This window comes from Schistosoma mansoni (assembly GCF_000237925.1).
Source record: "Schistosoma mansoni, WGS project CABG00000000 data, supercontig 0013, strain Puerto Rico, whole genome shotgun sequence".
Taxonomy (NCBI): domain Eukaryota; kingdom Metazoa; phylum Platyhelminthes; class Trematoda; order Strigeidida; family Schistosomatidae; genus Schistosoma; species Schistosoma mansoni.
Genome location: NW_017386025.1, coordinates 2,107,682 through 2,124,441, shown reverse-complemented (window position 1 = coordinate 2,124,441; position 16,760 = coordinate 2,107,682). Strand labels below are relative to the sequence as shown.

The window sequence follows — 16,760 nt, the reverse complement described above, 5'->3', positions numbered from 1 at the left end:
GTCACCCTCACACATCTATCTTCACCCGAGATCATCTTATCGACAATCGAATTCCTCCCTTACCTCTTAATAATTCTTCTATCCCCACGACTAACCCTTTCCATTTATCTTTATCGCCAAGCTCCACCAATGCTTATGATTTTAGTTCACGAAATTTCATTCCCGGTCTACTGGAACCACGCTTTTAATTACTTGTTGGAACCTTTAATATTCGAACCTTATGTCAGATAGAAAAACATGCTTCTTTAGCCAGGACTCTAGAATCTCGCGCCATCGATGTATGCTGCGTCTCCCAAACTCGAGTGCAGGATATGAGTACGGTCATTCATTTGACTTCATCTTGTCATTTTAAAGAACCGGCACAAATTAACCTTCAAGTATCTGGAGACCCCTCTGCTGATTCCCGCGGCCTCACTGGTGTAGGTATAGCAGAGCCTGATTTGTTAGACTAGATTCCAACATACAGTAGCCTGTGCTCTATTCTACTTGACGAAACCGTAAGAACTCTAAAAGATAGTGACACATGCTGTCGCCTTTTCGTTGTCTCTACCTGCGCTCCTACCAATTGCAGTTCGAAGTTAAGGATGAAATTTATAGGCAGCTATCTAGCTTCAACAAGCTTAACGCTCTGATGTAATAATGGCAGGTGATTTTAATGCTCAAGTAGATATACTAAACCAAACTGTAAAGTGGGTCTAACGATGTTCCGGCTCAGCGAACAGATAATGGTCACCGTCTGTTGCAACTATGCCCAGGTAGCCGTCTATTTCTGGCGAACACCGTTTTTAAACATAAGGAAAAACATCTGACTTGGCGACCCCTACAATCGACTCAAATGGATTGCATTGCCATTAGCCATAGTTAAAGTGGCTCAGTTAAAGTATTTCGCTCATTCTTGAACACATGTTTAGACCTAGATCATGCTCTAGTTCAAGCACGTATTTTCTGACGTCCTACTAGTCATAGAAAGGTCACATCAAGAAAACCCATTAGAGTTCAACCTAATGATGAAAAAGTTAGGAATATATTACAGGAATAACTAGATAAGCAACAAATCAACTGTGAAAGTGATGTCCACCCCGAGGTAGCATGGTATGATATGCAAAAAGCTGTGAAAAAAGCAGTGTTATCTACTAGTAACTTAAATTAAAACGTTAGGAAATAGCTGTGGATCTCAGCGGCGTTTATAAAACTAATAAATGCTCGGAAAACCATCTTTTATGGTTCTGGGCACTATGAGGAACGGAGGTAACCTAATCGTAGGCTGATAAAAATACAAGAATTTCATTCACTTAATCCAGGAGATTAAACCGATGGGCAGGACACTTAAGGCGACAGTTCAACTAGCCTTCAGCTACACTTCAGTTACCCAATCAACCTAAATGGGAAGTCGATGTAAGTCCTCCAACTCTTAGTGAGGTTGAAAAGACTAAAAGTAATTTAAAGCGAGGGAGAGCAGAAGGGCCTGACAGATTAACCCCTGGGATTTTTAAGCATGGTGGTCCAGTTTTAGCAGTTAGATTAACTGGAATCTTAGCTAAAATGAGGAAACTGGACTAATCAGTCGCTAATCGTCCCAGTTTATAAGAAAGGACAAAAGTCCTTAATGTCGGTTGTTATGTTAATCTCACAGTCTATCCTAGCTTCCGGACAAGCCAATCTATTCATTCTTCTTGAGTCGCGTTTTGACCTTGTTAATTGTTCGCTCATCAGCCTTGACTGTTTCTATGTGAGCGTATGTGTGTGCACTTCTTATCCCATTCATCACAAGTCTATAACCTATTTTTATGTGACTATGAATATCGATTAACGTTTGGTTAAATCGTGTTGGCTCACATGCCTTCTCCACTGCACGTCATTTCGCTTCGTCCCTCTGGTTGTCTGTCCAGATCAGTAAGTGTACAAAATATATGCATCCAAAAACCCATTCTCGTATTTGACTTATTTGATTCCGTTATTCACTAACATGATTTAAGTCGATGATTATATACGAGAATTGACAATATATCTCAATAGCGACCAACATACGATCTAATTGAAGTCAGATGTTGGTCCACTAAAAATCACAGAGGAATCGGTTCAACTAATATGGTGTCTAAAATACTAGCGTCAGAAGACTTCGACAACTAACTAGAGCTGATGAAGTGCAAACCCTAAAAAAACTAGGCTGGTTTTATATCTGAATGTGGATGTTTAGACCAAATATTTACCCTTCAGCAGGTTCTGGAACACACATACTTTTCGACGTCCGACTATAGTTGTATCCTGTGATCTTAAGGCAGCGTTCGACTGATGATTGTGAGATTCTATGCCATTGTCTGTCATTGAAAGGCGTACCAAATAAGTACACCAATCTTGTACATAATCTCTACTCCAACACTTCTGATCGTGTTAGACCTTGTGGCGAACTCTTATCAAAGTTGTCAACCTCAAGTGGCGTTCGTCAGGACCATTCACTTCATTTTTATTTAACTTTGTAGACATATTTTTAAAAAGAATACTTCCAACGTCTGAATTTTCAAGGATTGGTCTACCTAGAGATTCGCTTGTTTACGCAGAATACGTAAATGATATAGTTCTGTTTGGTGGAAATGCTGACGAAATCCAGTCTTCTGACCACCTTAAGCAACAATACAAGTGTGTTTGGGATGGTGTTCTCTCTATATGTAAAATGTTACTTCAGCATTGTCTTACATCATCGCCTGAATTAATGATATGGAATGAAGTTGTTGGACGCATAGACCGTTTTACTTGTTTTGGGAGTTTCATCAGTACTGGTGGGTTGGTGCCTAACGAAGTCTCAGCACGGATTCAGAAGACTCGATTTACTTTTGCCAACTTGCGTCATTTGTGGTGTAGGCGAGATATCCGTCTTACGTCCAAAGGGCGAGTTCACTGCACAGCAGTCTACTCTGTTCTACTTTATGGATAGGAAACATGGCCATTACGAATAGATATTTGTAGGTTGCTGGTATTCGATCATAGGTGTCTATGAAGCATTGCTCGTGTACTTTGGGACTAGGAATAAGCAATGTCTGGGTTAGGAATAGAAAACTGTATGATGAAAAATCGGTTGGTGTGATTGTAAATCCTCATCAACTGAGGTGGCTGGGACATGTGTTACGTATGACCAACCGCCGCTTTCCTCGACGGGTGTTGTTTTCTAGTGCGAGAGTTGGCTGAAAAAAGCTAAGGGCGACCAAACTGGGACATGACATCAGTCCATGAAGTCACTGACAGTTGGACTTATTCATTTTAATAGGTGTAGACTACGTGGTTGGGGTCCACGTGATTATCGTAACCAATGGTTAGAGACCTTGAACACCATAGCTCAAAATCGTTTTCAATGATTAAGGTGCATCCGTCCTCTGTCTTCCCCCAAATTCTGAGATTGTAGATTCTTCATGACTTTCTTTTCGTTTTTATTTCACTAAATTATATTTTCTTTTCGAATAGTATCTTTGGTGCCTAGTCCTTATTACCACTGCCACTACCTGTGCTATTCTGGGATTTGGTTTGACAGCATTTTCCTGTGCTAATGGGATATGGCAACTCGAACCGATGTAAATACGTACAGGTTCTATGTTTTAACTGATTGACTCACTATGATTCTATTTCCTATCTCTGATTTTTCTAATATCATAATTTCTTTTTTTACTCTTGCTGGTTAAGGCGTTCGGCTTTGAGCCAGTAAGTCCCAGATTCGGACCCCACTCCATTTACTTCAGTTTAGACAACCGAGTGGTATCATCAGCCCTCATATTGAGAGATAAGCCGGTACCGTGATTTTGTGTCGGCGCAAGATGGTTATGTGACCCAGGCACCTGATGAAAGAGTTACTAGTATTTGACCACAGATGCCTTAGAAATATTGCTCGCATCCGCTGGGATCACCGAGTAAGTAATAGTGAGGTTAGACTCAGGGTATTAGGGAATGATGGTAAATCAGTTGATGAGGTTGTAAATCTTCATCAACTGAGATAGTTGGGCTACGTGTTACGTATGTCTGAACACCGATTACCACGACGCTCTATGCTGACTAGTATTGGGTATGGTTGGAAGAGAGTTATGGGCGACCAAACCAAAACATGGCATCAGAGCTTGAAGTCACTAACTTTTAGTCTGAGCCATATTGGTAGATTCAGACTACTTGGTTGGTATCCGCGTGACTATCATAACCAATGGTTGGAGACTGTGTGACATGGCTCAGAATCGATCAGAATGGCGTAGGTGTATACACTCTTTATCTTCCCTTAAACCTTGAGAATAAAATTGCTTCATATCTTTCTTTCTTCCTGTACTATATCCTTATATACAACCTTTCTTTATATACTACCACCACTAAATTAATTACTTCTATGAATCCGGTGTTTATCTTGTTGTGTTAACGAGGTATGGCAACTTGGACCGATGCATAAATGTGCCTGGTCCTACGTTGTAGCTGACTGGCGAAAGAGTTAATCTTAGGTGACCTTTTGACATGTTAAAAATTTAAGCAACCTAAATAAATCTAGTAATAGGTACTGTTTTGAAAAAGTTGTTTCTATAAAATTATAATACTGGGTTATTTTGTCTGAATACACATCGGTATTACGTACTCGTAAAAATAACAATCGTAAGGACATAGTTATGGTTGGTTTTTTCACTATACATTGCTCAGTGTCTGCTTTTCTCTAACGTATAAAATCATAAAATGGTTTTACATATGAAACTTAATTATTCTTGATTACTCTATAGTTTCGGTTCTTGCTGACTGCCTAATGTCATCACTTCCAAAGAGGATAATCAAAGTATGTTAATAACATATAATTCACTGTAATGAACTGTAGGAAACTCAAAAACTTATCCAGGATCCATGTGATGGCATAAAAGCGGTACCAGATGAAAACAACGCAAGATACTTTCTGGTATCCATAGATGGACCGAAAGATAGCGCATACGAAGGAGGTATTTTCGACTTAGAATTATTCCTTCCGGAAGAATACCCTATGACTGCACCTAAGGTCAGATTTACAACCAAATTATATCATCCAAATATTGATCGTCTTGGCAGAATTTGTCTTGATATTCTTAAAGGTAGGTTAAAGTAATAAGATTTCGTTTATATTTTGATTCTGTAATAAATTCTCCTATCGCATCTTATTTGCCAAAAGTAACTGTCTTTACATCTAAAAAAGGGTCTCCTTTTGCCCGTCTCAGTATATATATGCACACACATGTTGTCCAGAACCCAAGTTCTGTAAACTAATTGTTTCTTCGTCACGTGTTTCCGACAGTAACGTCTGCCTTGATGTTGTGGTCGGGCTTATCTTTTGTAATGACCCAGTCGAGCTGTATTAGTTGGAACAATCTTTTTTTTAGTTTCCATTATGCCAAGTAGGGCAGTTGAAGAAAGTAGCAGCTGAAGGTCTAAGGGTGACATGGTACTTCTAACTGTACTAGGGTCTGGGGGCAGTAAGGTATTTTCCATATAACAGTCAAACCCTAAAAGTGGACCACTCTATACGTTATTCAGTCAGTGTTTTTATTGACTGAATCGTCTTCATTTGTCCGATCCTGAAAGAAATGAATTCCCAAATGTCTCTGGTCAGTCACATTTTATATTTTGAAAGCAACCACTCTATTGGCTGAATATCTCAGTTTATGTTAACAGAATGAATGCAACTCTTTAGTTTGTATATAAACAAACCACATCACTCAACACTGAGTAGAAAAATATCTCTGAATTTCAAACAAGTGATAATATCGTCATCAGATTTTCACTTTTTGTACTAATACACGCTTTCATAAGAAAGTAATAAGCCTCAGTTTTTTCATTGAGTTTAGTATGTAAGTAACTATCATTCTAGATAACAATGCTATAAAGCCAAATACTACAATTAAAACAGAAATGTTTATACACTTTTTCTAGGACATGAAATCCTTCTTTGGTATCATTTCCCATCTGGCCCTCATCAGTTGAGTCCTATTTTTAGTCGTTATAAGTCAATAACCAACTTGATTCTGTATCATTACAGTAGAGTCTGTTGACGTCTGTGGACTGTGTTGCTCGTGATAATCCACCTATCTGTTACCTTTCAAACACCGATCTAAGTCCATCATCATTGGTGTAGTTGTAAAATGTGATAACCGAATTTAGGTAATATTTGATTACCTCTTCCTCATGAGATACATTTCTCATAGTTATAAACTGTAAAATTGCAGGTAAATGGCGTAAAAAATCATACTAGTTTTCCACCTCAGATTACGGATGAAATCATTTAAGGTAACCCGTATTTGCGATAGCCTTATATATTCCTAAGTCATTAAAATAAGACAGCGGTAAAATATATTCAAGAACACATCAAATAAATACGAGACTTTCTTGCCGAACACTATATACCAACTGATAACAAAGTAGTCTACTAAGTATTTAGAAGTCTACAAATAAATAGGTCGAGAAACTCTAAAAATCTGTCGTTCTACTATACTTGTTTTTCCCCTCTATCTAATTCCAAATAATATCTCAATTGTAAACCTGCTCATTTCTAAATTCATTGTTTTGTAATCGGTTTCAAGGAGAAATATCTTCTGTGTATCTATTTAGTTTGATGCGAAACAACTTATTGTTAACATGAGTATGATCTCGAGTCTCTAAGTAGAATGAGCTTTATTTTACTACGTAATATAACCATACGTAACCTAGTTGTTCTGAAAACTGTCGACATATTAGTCAATCAGTCATAAGCAGTGTTTCACCATTGGCCACGATAGTCACAGGGATCCCGACAAAGTAATATACGCCTACTAGTTTAATATTCATACTGGTAATCTCACCCAATTGTGCTAATATGGTGTAGAAACTTAGGACGATTCACATATGTACCTAGTTCGACATGGCGTATGGTTGACTAACTCCATCTTCCTTTAAGTCTTGATCTCAGTGTCTTTCCACATTTATAATCCTTCGATTTTATTTGTTCCTTTTAAGCCTTATCAACTATGTTTAACCATCTACTGCGGTTAATATTTTCCTTATTCTTTGCTCTTCATCTTGTTTAATTTCTTCGCTCTGTATACTAATTTAAACTATGGCGAAACTTGATACAATATATTCCTATTAAGTCTCATGTTGTCTGTAATTGACTTACATAAATATCGACACTGAGTTGTATCTTTTCTAATTTTTCCTCTATTTATCCAGATAAATGGAGTCCTGCTCTTCAAATACGCACTGTTTTACTGTCTATTCAAGCATTGTTAAGTGCACCAAATCCTGAAGATCCACTGGACGGTGAAGTTGCATCACATTGGAAACAAAATGAATCAGAAGCCCTTGCTAAAGGTCGGCTTATGTGAAATAATAACAAGTCGTTTTTATTATTTAAACTGTTTTGAATGGTGGCCACTAAATTACTAAGCCAGTAAGTCGCAAGTTCGAATCTCGCTCCAGTTACTTTGGTTTAAGCAGTTGGGTAGTATTGATAGCCCTCGACACTTAGAGTATGACTCAAAATCAGGTACACGAATTTGTATCTGGTAAATAAGTTTATAAAATAATTAGGATAAGTAGAAAAGATTCATATAATAGCAGTCAAGAGAGTCGGATCATTTTTAAGAATGTTTTGGTGTCCTATTACTACACAAATGATTTATACCACTAATCATCAAGATAACTAACTCAATCGAACTAACTACTGACATAAATTAGTGAAGTTGACAAAATGATGATTTATCGATAAACTAAATAGTTTTAAAAGTTTTAGTGAGCCAGGAACATTCAACTTAACTTTAACCAACTACCTTCAAATAATGGCTTTGTTAGTCTCCCATAATCATCCAGTCAATCTATATTGAGGTCTTATTATACTAAACAGGTCGGTTACAGAACGTTTTGGCTAAAACCAATAAGTTTAAGGTCCATAGGCGAGTCATTATTGCTGACTGTACTGAGTTGCGGGGATGGTCACTAAGTTCCTTTCCTCGAACAACCGACGTCTTCACTATGAATCAAAGGTATAGACTCAGAGAACATTGATCATAAAACGAACACACTCCAGTACTACACAGATCTCTGACCCTAATGAAAGGTTCTAAGATGCAGCTAAAACATCAAATTACTCTGCATCACTTTAAAAATATGAAACACTATATTTAAATGTCTATAAAGCATGTCTAAGGGTACTAGTATTTAATCATTGTTGCGATGTTAGATAGTTGCAAGTAGTCAACAACGTTTTCTATCGACTGTCTTCAGCCATTAAGCATCTCAGCATAGTCCACGCAATGTTGAATCCCCTAGATTAGGGAATCGCATTGCAACTCGGTCGATAGAATTCAATCAGGACTAAAAAGGACAAGACAAATCTGACATTGATCACCACTCAGTGATCAATCAGTCGTACAACATAGTTGTATCTTTAACCGTTTGTTCACTAACAGTGTGAACATATCACTTCCCTTTTTACATTCTATTCATCGCCCCCAAATGCCCTGGTACGGCCGAGAGTGGGGAGAGTCCGCTCTCCCTCTCGAAATGCTCTCACATGGCCAGCGAATATATAGCCTCTGCCAGGGAAGTCCTACTCACTGCCTTCTCGTGGCGGGTGTGTTGTTTATGAAATTGAGAAGAGGAAGAGCAGATGTCCGGCGCTATAACCGGGTTGGTGGACACGGCGCGTCCACCTAGGAGAGTTGGAAAACCCTGATTCCAAACCAATGGTGCACGTGGGCTCCAGGACTCTGGAGGAACAAATGGCGTATGAATCAATCGTTGGTCACCAGCTACCATGTGACTGCATCTCCTTACGATGCTCTACTGCCTTGTGGATCAGATCTTTAGGTCAAAGGCTCGGGATGTGGCCCCCTAAGAAAATCACCTGCTTCAGTTTGGGCGCCAGGGGAGTATCACAGCCCTCACACAAATGAAATGAGATTTGTGTGGCGCATATATATCTGGTGCCCCTTTGTATCAGTATTTATATGTTTAAATAAATAATAGAAATTCTATTCATCGTCTGTGTAAATATTTCTATATGTTAGTCATTTTCAGTTTTATTTTTATTACCAAAGCACGTGAATGGACTCAGCTTTACGCTAGACATAATTAACTCTTGGACAATAGTACTAGCAGCGACCAACCCCTCGTAGAATATCGTTCCTTTATCAATGGATAACCGAAACATGATCAAACATTTTCTATCCAAATTATATATATATCTAGTAACTGATATATTTGTATTTATGAAGATCTCCGGTACTCAATTATGTTGTTGAACTTTTTCCTCTTCAATCATACTTCTACATCATTGAAATCACAATGCAGAAGTCATATAACAAAGTGGTCTGTTATACATTACGTGAAACCATTTTGTAGCTTTACACCATTATGACAGAAATTTCCGATATTCTCTTTTTGGTTATTAACTTCTCTCTTGTCCCCGTGTCTATGTGTGTCCCGCTTTCCAAGAAAGTACTTTTTGTATCGCTTACATTCTCCACTTACTGGTTTTGTAAAATTTACCATACTACTACTACTACTACCTATATTATGTTAATAGTAGTATGTAATTCATGTTTTCGTGTATCTTCATTACCATATTATTTATTTATATCTATCTTCTCTCCCTCTCTCTAGTCTCACTCATTGCAATTCTCTTAATATGCTGGCATCTGTATGTAGGCAGTATCTGTGTGTGATAAGGACGGGTTATATGATGACCATTGAACAATCGTACACATTGAAGTCTGTCCCCCTAATTTTGAGGAAGAAAAAAAGGTATTATTTTTAAAAAAACCCACCCAAAATACCTGATTATTGACTTACCTCATCAGTGTATAATGTATAAGAACGCTAATGTTCGTCGCTTATTTATTATTAGGATTATGATTATAATTTGTTTTTTTCCAAGCATTATTATTCCTTCACACTCTTGATCACCGCTTAACTGCAAACAAACGGACAGATATTTCTTGTCCATCATTACTTTTTTGAAATGATCTGGAATTCAGTTTTTTTTACCGTCAAGAAAAGTAAGCACATTATTGCTCAGGCAAAAATTGAAAAATCTCTTTCTGATTCTCTAACTGTAAATGTCCTGATAAGAATATGTATTATATGTGAGTAAAAATGACTGTCTTCATATATGAGTTTATTAATAATTTCTTTATTGTTGTTGCAATGATCAATTTTAAAAATGATCAATACCCATAGTTTTCATCCAGCAATTAAACATTGCTAGTTTTATCCTAGGTTTTGAAATGGTAAAATTTTTTTAGCTCAGGTGGATGATTGTGTTGCAGCTTCGTTCTCTGAACCGGATGGCTTGATCTAGAAGTCCTCATTGTTCTCCTGAATAAAATCATTAGCACAAACGCAGAGTTCCAATATTCCTCTATACATAGCAATTAACCCCCTTTTTCTTAAACATCATTTGATAATGATGATTCAACTTGTTAATTTCATTTCTTATTGTAAACGTTCTACGGCAAACTGGGCCAATATACATTTGTAGTAGGCTCTACATTAACTATGAATAACTGACTGGCAAAGTAAGTGTAATCAATAATGTGATTGTAAGGCGAATCTTAGCTATTATTGCTAAGGGATTACAACATTCGGCTTTCAACCAATAGGTCACAGGTTCAGAAATCGTTCCATCCACTTCTGTTTAGGAAACAGCTGGATAGTGTTCACGTGTACACTTTTTAAACTACTGCTCCGCTCGTTGAATCTTTATTCGATAGAATTCCATCAGCACTAAGGGATAGACAAGCGTAAAGTTGGTTACCACTACTCAACAATCATCATCAGTCAACTCAAATTTTCAGTTTTACTTGAAGTCATTGGCCACCTGAGAATAGCTTATTGGTAACGTCCTTGACTATGATATGAGTTAGTTTTACGAGGTAGCATCAGTTCCTTCAAAATTGCAGATATACACCTTACTAAGGATAATTGCCAACCTAGTTACATAGCCACCTCCCAAATGCATCCAACCACCTAATATCAAAACATACATAATAGTCAGGTATTAAGTCTGAGTACATTCAACTTAGTCAAATTTACCTAAAATATATCAGTCGTATTTTGTTTTAAATGTCATCATCAGTTAAAGTGTTAATGGAACTATCAGTGTCATAACTAAACATACCTAACTCACTATATAAGATAGAATATGTACTAACGGATAAGCTCATATATTACTTTAATTACCTGATATTAAATCAGAAGACATGTTTCTTCTGTTTCATTATTCAGTTGTTCTAAGTTTTATCACAATATGTTAAAAATATTGAACTATTTGACTAAGTGGATGTTTATATAGTGTACGATTAACAAAATCAAGAAAAATCTCGGTTGGAAAATGACATAAAATAGTACAATAATCGTAAATTGTTTGATGTTGAATGTAAAATAAGAAAATTAATGTAATTGCTATAAGATTCATTAAGTGTTCTATTGACCTACGTTAGTAGATGTAGACTACCTGTTTGGCGGTCGTACCCAGTGGTTAGAGACTTAGGATGACAGAATGGACTACAATGGTACAGCTGCATTAATTATTTGTCTTCCACTAGATCTAAAGCTACAAAATTATCTTATACTTATTTCGTAAATTAGTCCTCTAATCATATTGTCTTTGTGTAATATTTCCCACCACGACTATCATCCTGTGTCATTGGTGATATCTGTTTCACTCCTGAATTCGTCAATTTATATTATTGTAGAATAATTGGAAAAGACCATCTCAACTATCAGTGATGTGATCACTGAAACTTAGTATCTTGAAAGTGGATTTCCAAAATGCATTATTAGAAGCCATGACTTATAATGTTAATCAAATGAACGGAACAGTAACAAGCCCTTGATATTAAATAAGGATCGTGCTTTATCCAAAAATGTCTCAGCCCTGGAGATTTGATCTAATCGATTTCGACTCAGTGGTTTAAACGTAGTGTATTTTGCAAATAACAAGATTTTAGTTTTTTTGTTGACAGCGTAGGACCAATTAAAGCAAATTGCTCAAGAGATCTATATCAGAAGAAAGCTTTTGAAGTGTTCGCTCGTTTTCAATATTTCCCAAAATATGTCGTTTCAAAATGAATAAGTAAAGGTTTGTCATCATTAACTATAGCAAAGATTGAGATTAAAAATCACTTTTATAATATGGTAGAGACCCTTCGATTTCCAATTATTCTTTAATAACATAAACTGATCTTTGTACGCACTGTTCTAATGATTAGAACAATTTAACCGATTAGTAAAGGGTCAGTCAGTCAGTCAGTTACAACGTAGAACTTCGTACGTACGTACATCAGTTCAAGTTGCCATACCGCATCAGCACAGAGATTCAGTTGTCGATTCAAATCCCATAGTGGTAGGAGTAGTAAGAGTATAAGCAGTAAACCGAAAGATTAGGGTTTGAAGATGTTATTCAAGGAGTGTGATACAGTGAAATAAATTTGGAAGGAGAAAAAGGATAGTAACATGAAGAATTCAGAAGATTAGAATTTGGTAGAGCACAAAGAGTGGATGCACCTTCGCCATTGCAAACGATTTTGAGCCATGTCATTCAAGGTCTTTAACCATCGGTTGCTATCATCTCGCGAATCCCAACCAGGTAGTCTACACCTACTAACATGGCTCAGTCCAATTGTCAGTGACTTCATGGATTTGTGCCACGTTTTGGTCTGGCTGCCCCTAGCTTTCTTCCAACCTACTCCTACACCATAAAACATTACACGTCTGGGTAGTTGGTGGTTGGGCATACGTAACACATGTCCCAGCCATCTCAACTGATGAAGTTTCACTACTTCATCAATCGATTTGCCATCCTTACCTAGTACCCGTTTCCTAACATCTGCATTACTTGCCCGGTGGTCCCAGGATATACGAGCAATGCGTCGAAGACACCTATGATCGAACACTAGTAGCCCACGAATATCCTCTACTCTTATCGGCCATGTTTCACTGCCATAAAGTAGGACGGAACGAACTGTTGCACAGTAAACCCGTCCTTTGGTTGCTAGACGGATATCTCGCCTACGCCATAAATGGCGCAAGTTGGCAAAAGCTAGACGAGCCTTCTGTATCCGTGCTGAGATTTCGTCACACACCAGACCACAAGGGCTGATCAGACTCCCATGATAAATGAAGCTGTCAACACGCTCAACTACTTCACTCCCTATCATTAGTTCAGGTGTCGATGCAACCCAATCCTGAAGTAACATTCTGCACTTCGAGGGAGAGAATCGCATCCCGAACATGCCTGCATAGTTGCTTATAGTGGTCAGAAGACTCTGCATGTTGTCAGCGTCTTCACCGAGTAAAACTATGTCGTCGGCGTATTCTAAGTCGACAAGTGAGTCTCCTGGTAAAAGTTCAACTCCTGGAGGTTTAGCTGATGAAAGTGCTATCTCTAAAAGTAAGTCAATGACAAAGTTAAACAAGAATGGGGAGAGTGGACAGCCCTGACGAACGCCACTTGTGGTAATCAGTTCTGATGACAGTTCGCCATAGGCTCTAACTCGACCAGTTGTGCTCGAGTAGAGAGCCTTTATGAGGTTAATGTACTTCTTTGGTACTCCTTTCAGTGACAAACATTGCCATAGAACCTCACGATCAACAGAGTCAAATGCCGCCTTAAGGTCAAGAAATACTACTATTGTGGGACGTCTGAATTTGTGTCTATGTTCTAGGACCTGACGTAGAGTGAAAATCTGGTCTATGCAACCACGTCCAGGTCGAAAACCAGCTTGGTTTTCTCTAGTCTGCTCTTCACGAGCTTTGGTTAGGCGACCTAGTATTATTGAAGCTAATATTTTAAACACTATATTAGTCAAACTGATCCCTCTCTGATTGTCACAGGAGGACTTATGTCCTTTCTTATAGGCTGGCACAATCAGTGATTGGGACCAGTCAGATGGAATTACGTCTAGTTCCCAGATTCTACCTAAGACCTCAGTCAATCTCGCTGCTAGTACTGGATCACCATCCTTAAAAATCTCAGGAGTAAACCTGTCAGGGCCTGCTGCTCTCCCTCGCTCCAGATTTCCTATAGCTTTTTCAACCTCGTAGAGAGTTGGAGGACTTACATCAATTTGCCATTCAGGACGACTGGGGATCGTGGGTAACGGAAGTGTGGCTGAAGGCCAGTTGAATTGATCCCTTAAGTGTTCTGCCCATTGATCCAATCTCCTGGATTGAGAATAAATGATGTGCCCATCTTTATCTGAGATGGTTTCACTGATACTTGGGTTTCTAATGCCGGTTTCTTTAATAAGCCTGAATAGCTGTCTGCTGTTACCTATTGCCACTGCCTTTTCCATCTCTGTTGCTTTCGCTACCCACCACTGTTCACGATCATTGCGTAGGCTTCTTATTAGCCTGCGCTTAAGCTGACTCCGCTCTTCGTTATGTTCAGAGCCAGATGGGATGAGTTTACGAGCATCTATCAGTGTGGTAGATGCTGCCGAGATCCATTGTTTCTCCCTAACCTTATGGTTTACCTTACTAGCGGATATCACTGCTGTTTCCACAGCTTTTCCGATGTCATTCCACGCTGGCTCAGGGTGGGCATAACTTACATGGCCGCCTAGCTGCTTTTCCAGTTGTTCCTGAAATATGTTCTTAGCTTGCCTATCATTAAGTAGAACCCTAAGAGGTTTCCCTGTAGTGTCTTTCCTACGTCCAGTTAGACGCAGACAGATACGTGCCCGCAATAGAGCATGATCTGAGTCTAAACATGTGCCCCAGAATGAACGATTGTTCCAGCCAGCATAGCTCGGTTGCTTCATCACGATAAGCAAGCCCGACCACCATGTCAAGGTAGCAGCAACGGTCGGGTAAAGGGTAATCCAATTTCAAGTCAACTAATCATTATGACTAAATAAAATTTCAATAAATATTCTCTTCGAAGCATTAAAAAAGTTGAGCGAAGAGATGTTTATCCTCAAAAAAATATTTTTATACAAAATTTATTACTAACTAAAGAAGCTTAAAGCACTTATGAATTTAAATGAGACAATAGAGTTTATCTGAAATATGTGCCGTAATATAAGGTATTTCGAACAATTCAAGTACACAATGACTGGTCGAAACACTTCACTTTCGAAGAAAGTTAATTAAACCAGATTAATGGTTTTACCTGTTTGTTTTACTCTTAAACTTACAGTAACGGTGAGATTTATTTACAGCTATATATATAACAATCACGGTATACACTATCATGTTTCTTTACAGTACAGAATTCTCAGCATAAAATATGCGACATTGCAACAAATCTGTCTCATCTATTTAAGATCAGAAGAGGTTTTTGTGGATATTTCAGTATTTTCATGGTTGAAATCATGAGTTAATTTAATCTAGACCACCATGGAAAACCTGGAAGTACTGGATGGCCGTTTCGTCCTAATATGGGACTCCTCAGCAGTGCGCATCCACGATCCCGCACTTGCGAGATTCGAACCCAGGACCTACCAGTCTCGCGCCAGAGCACTTAACCGATAGACCACTGAGCCGGCATCCAACGGTGTTAATATCTAACTTCAATTTAACTTGAGAATATTACAAAAAACATGTACTAGTGATTTCCAACAGTGATTAGTCAACATTCGTCTGTAAATGTTCTTAACCAGTTTTGCTCCTGTGTAACATGTATAACTTGTTATCTTTTATTTATCACAGTTTATCCAACTCCAAAGTTTAAGGATTCATATAACTTAATTTAACTCAGACTTTTATTCGAAATGTACTTGTGAAAGTGACAGTACTACTTTGCATATATTATCTCCCAATATTATTTTGTTGTTATCTGTTGGAGAAAGTAAGAACAACCAGTTTACGGGAAAACGTGCAATAAAGGGTATTTGAATAAGACTATTATTCTTAAATACAATATTATATTTTCCATAGCATATAAGAGAATCTACAACTCTTCAGAGATGGTCTTCCCAACTTTAGCTTCTACATTGACGTGGTGGTAGCCAGGTTTGTTTATCCTGATGATCCAATATAGCCATATTGACTGAAACTCTTGTTATTTTGGGTCCTATGCTAGGCACGTTTTGTGTAGAACGAAAACACTGAAAGTAGTAAAATTAAGGGCGGTGTCGTACTACTCACTGTTCACAGGAGCGGCGGTAGATACGTTTCTCAAACAACCAGGATCCTCCTTCCACAACGGGAGGTTAGATAAGGTTGGATTTCTGTCGCCGACAATATGGCCTAAAAATTGCGGAGCTAACAAATCAATAACTATCCACACAAAGACCGTATGTGGCCAGCCCCAAGCAGTTGTCTCTTGGGCTCTGCGATCATGCCCTTAAGTGACTAGTACCACAATCACTACATTTTCCTTTACAGAAACCTTAAGAAGTATCTTGTTACGGTGTCGGCAACTGGGAGGTAACCACTCACATAACAACACTCAAGAACTCTTCGTTCACTTAATAATAATCCTGTTGTCTATTATATAAAAAGTTATATTAGGTACTACGCCTGAAGAATATGTTTTGAGTTTTATAATTAGAACAATGATGCTCATAATCACACCAAGTCAGTTATAAAGAAACGCAGGAACTAGCACAAATACACATCGGCAAAAATTGTCACACTTTAAAATCCACATAGAGAAAGAAGACCAAACATAATAGTTAGAAAAGAATAGGTGAAGGTTTAAGAAAGGTATAAACTCATAATAAACTTCAAGATTCGAAGAGAGCGGAACCCATATCGATGAAAGCGATTGCAAGATTTATGCCTTAGAAATTATTAAATCA

The 16,760-nt window shown here is 38.0% G+C and overlaps 1 protein-coding gene across 1 annotated transcript; it reads left to right on the top strand.

The window, feature by feature from the left end:
* Window positions 1-4,759: 4,759 nt before the first annotated feature.
* Smp_083400 (ubiquitin conjugating enzyme 13, putative) lies at window positions 4,760-9,088 on the top strand (the record flags this gene model as incomplete). The annotated part of the gene is made up of 4 exons (XM_018790884.1): window positions 4,760-4,789; window positions 4,829-5,075; window positions 7,183-7,323; window positions 9,051-9,088. 4 exons carry the CDS (start codon window positions 4,760-4,762, stop codon window positions 9,086-9,088), a joined length of 456 nt encoding a protein of 151 aa, XP_018645899.1.
* Window positions 9,089-16,760: the final 7,672 nt, after the last annotated feature.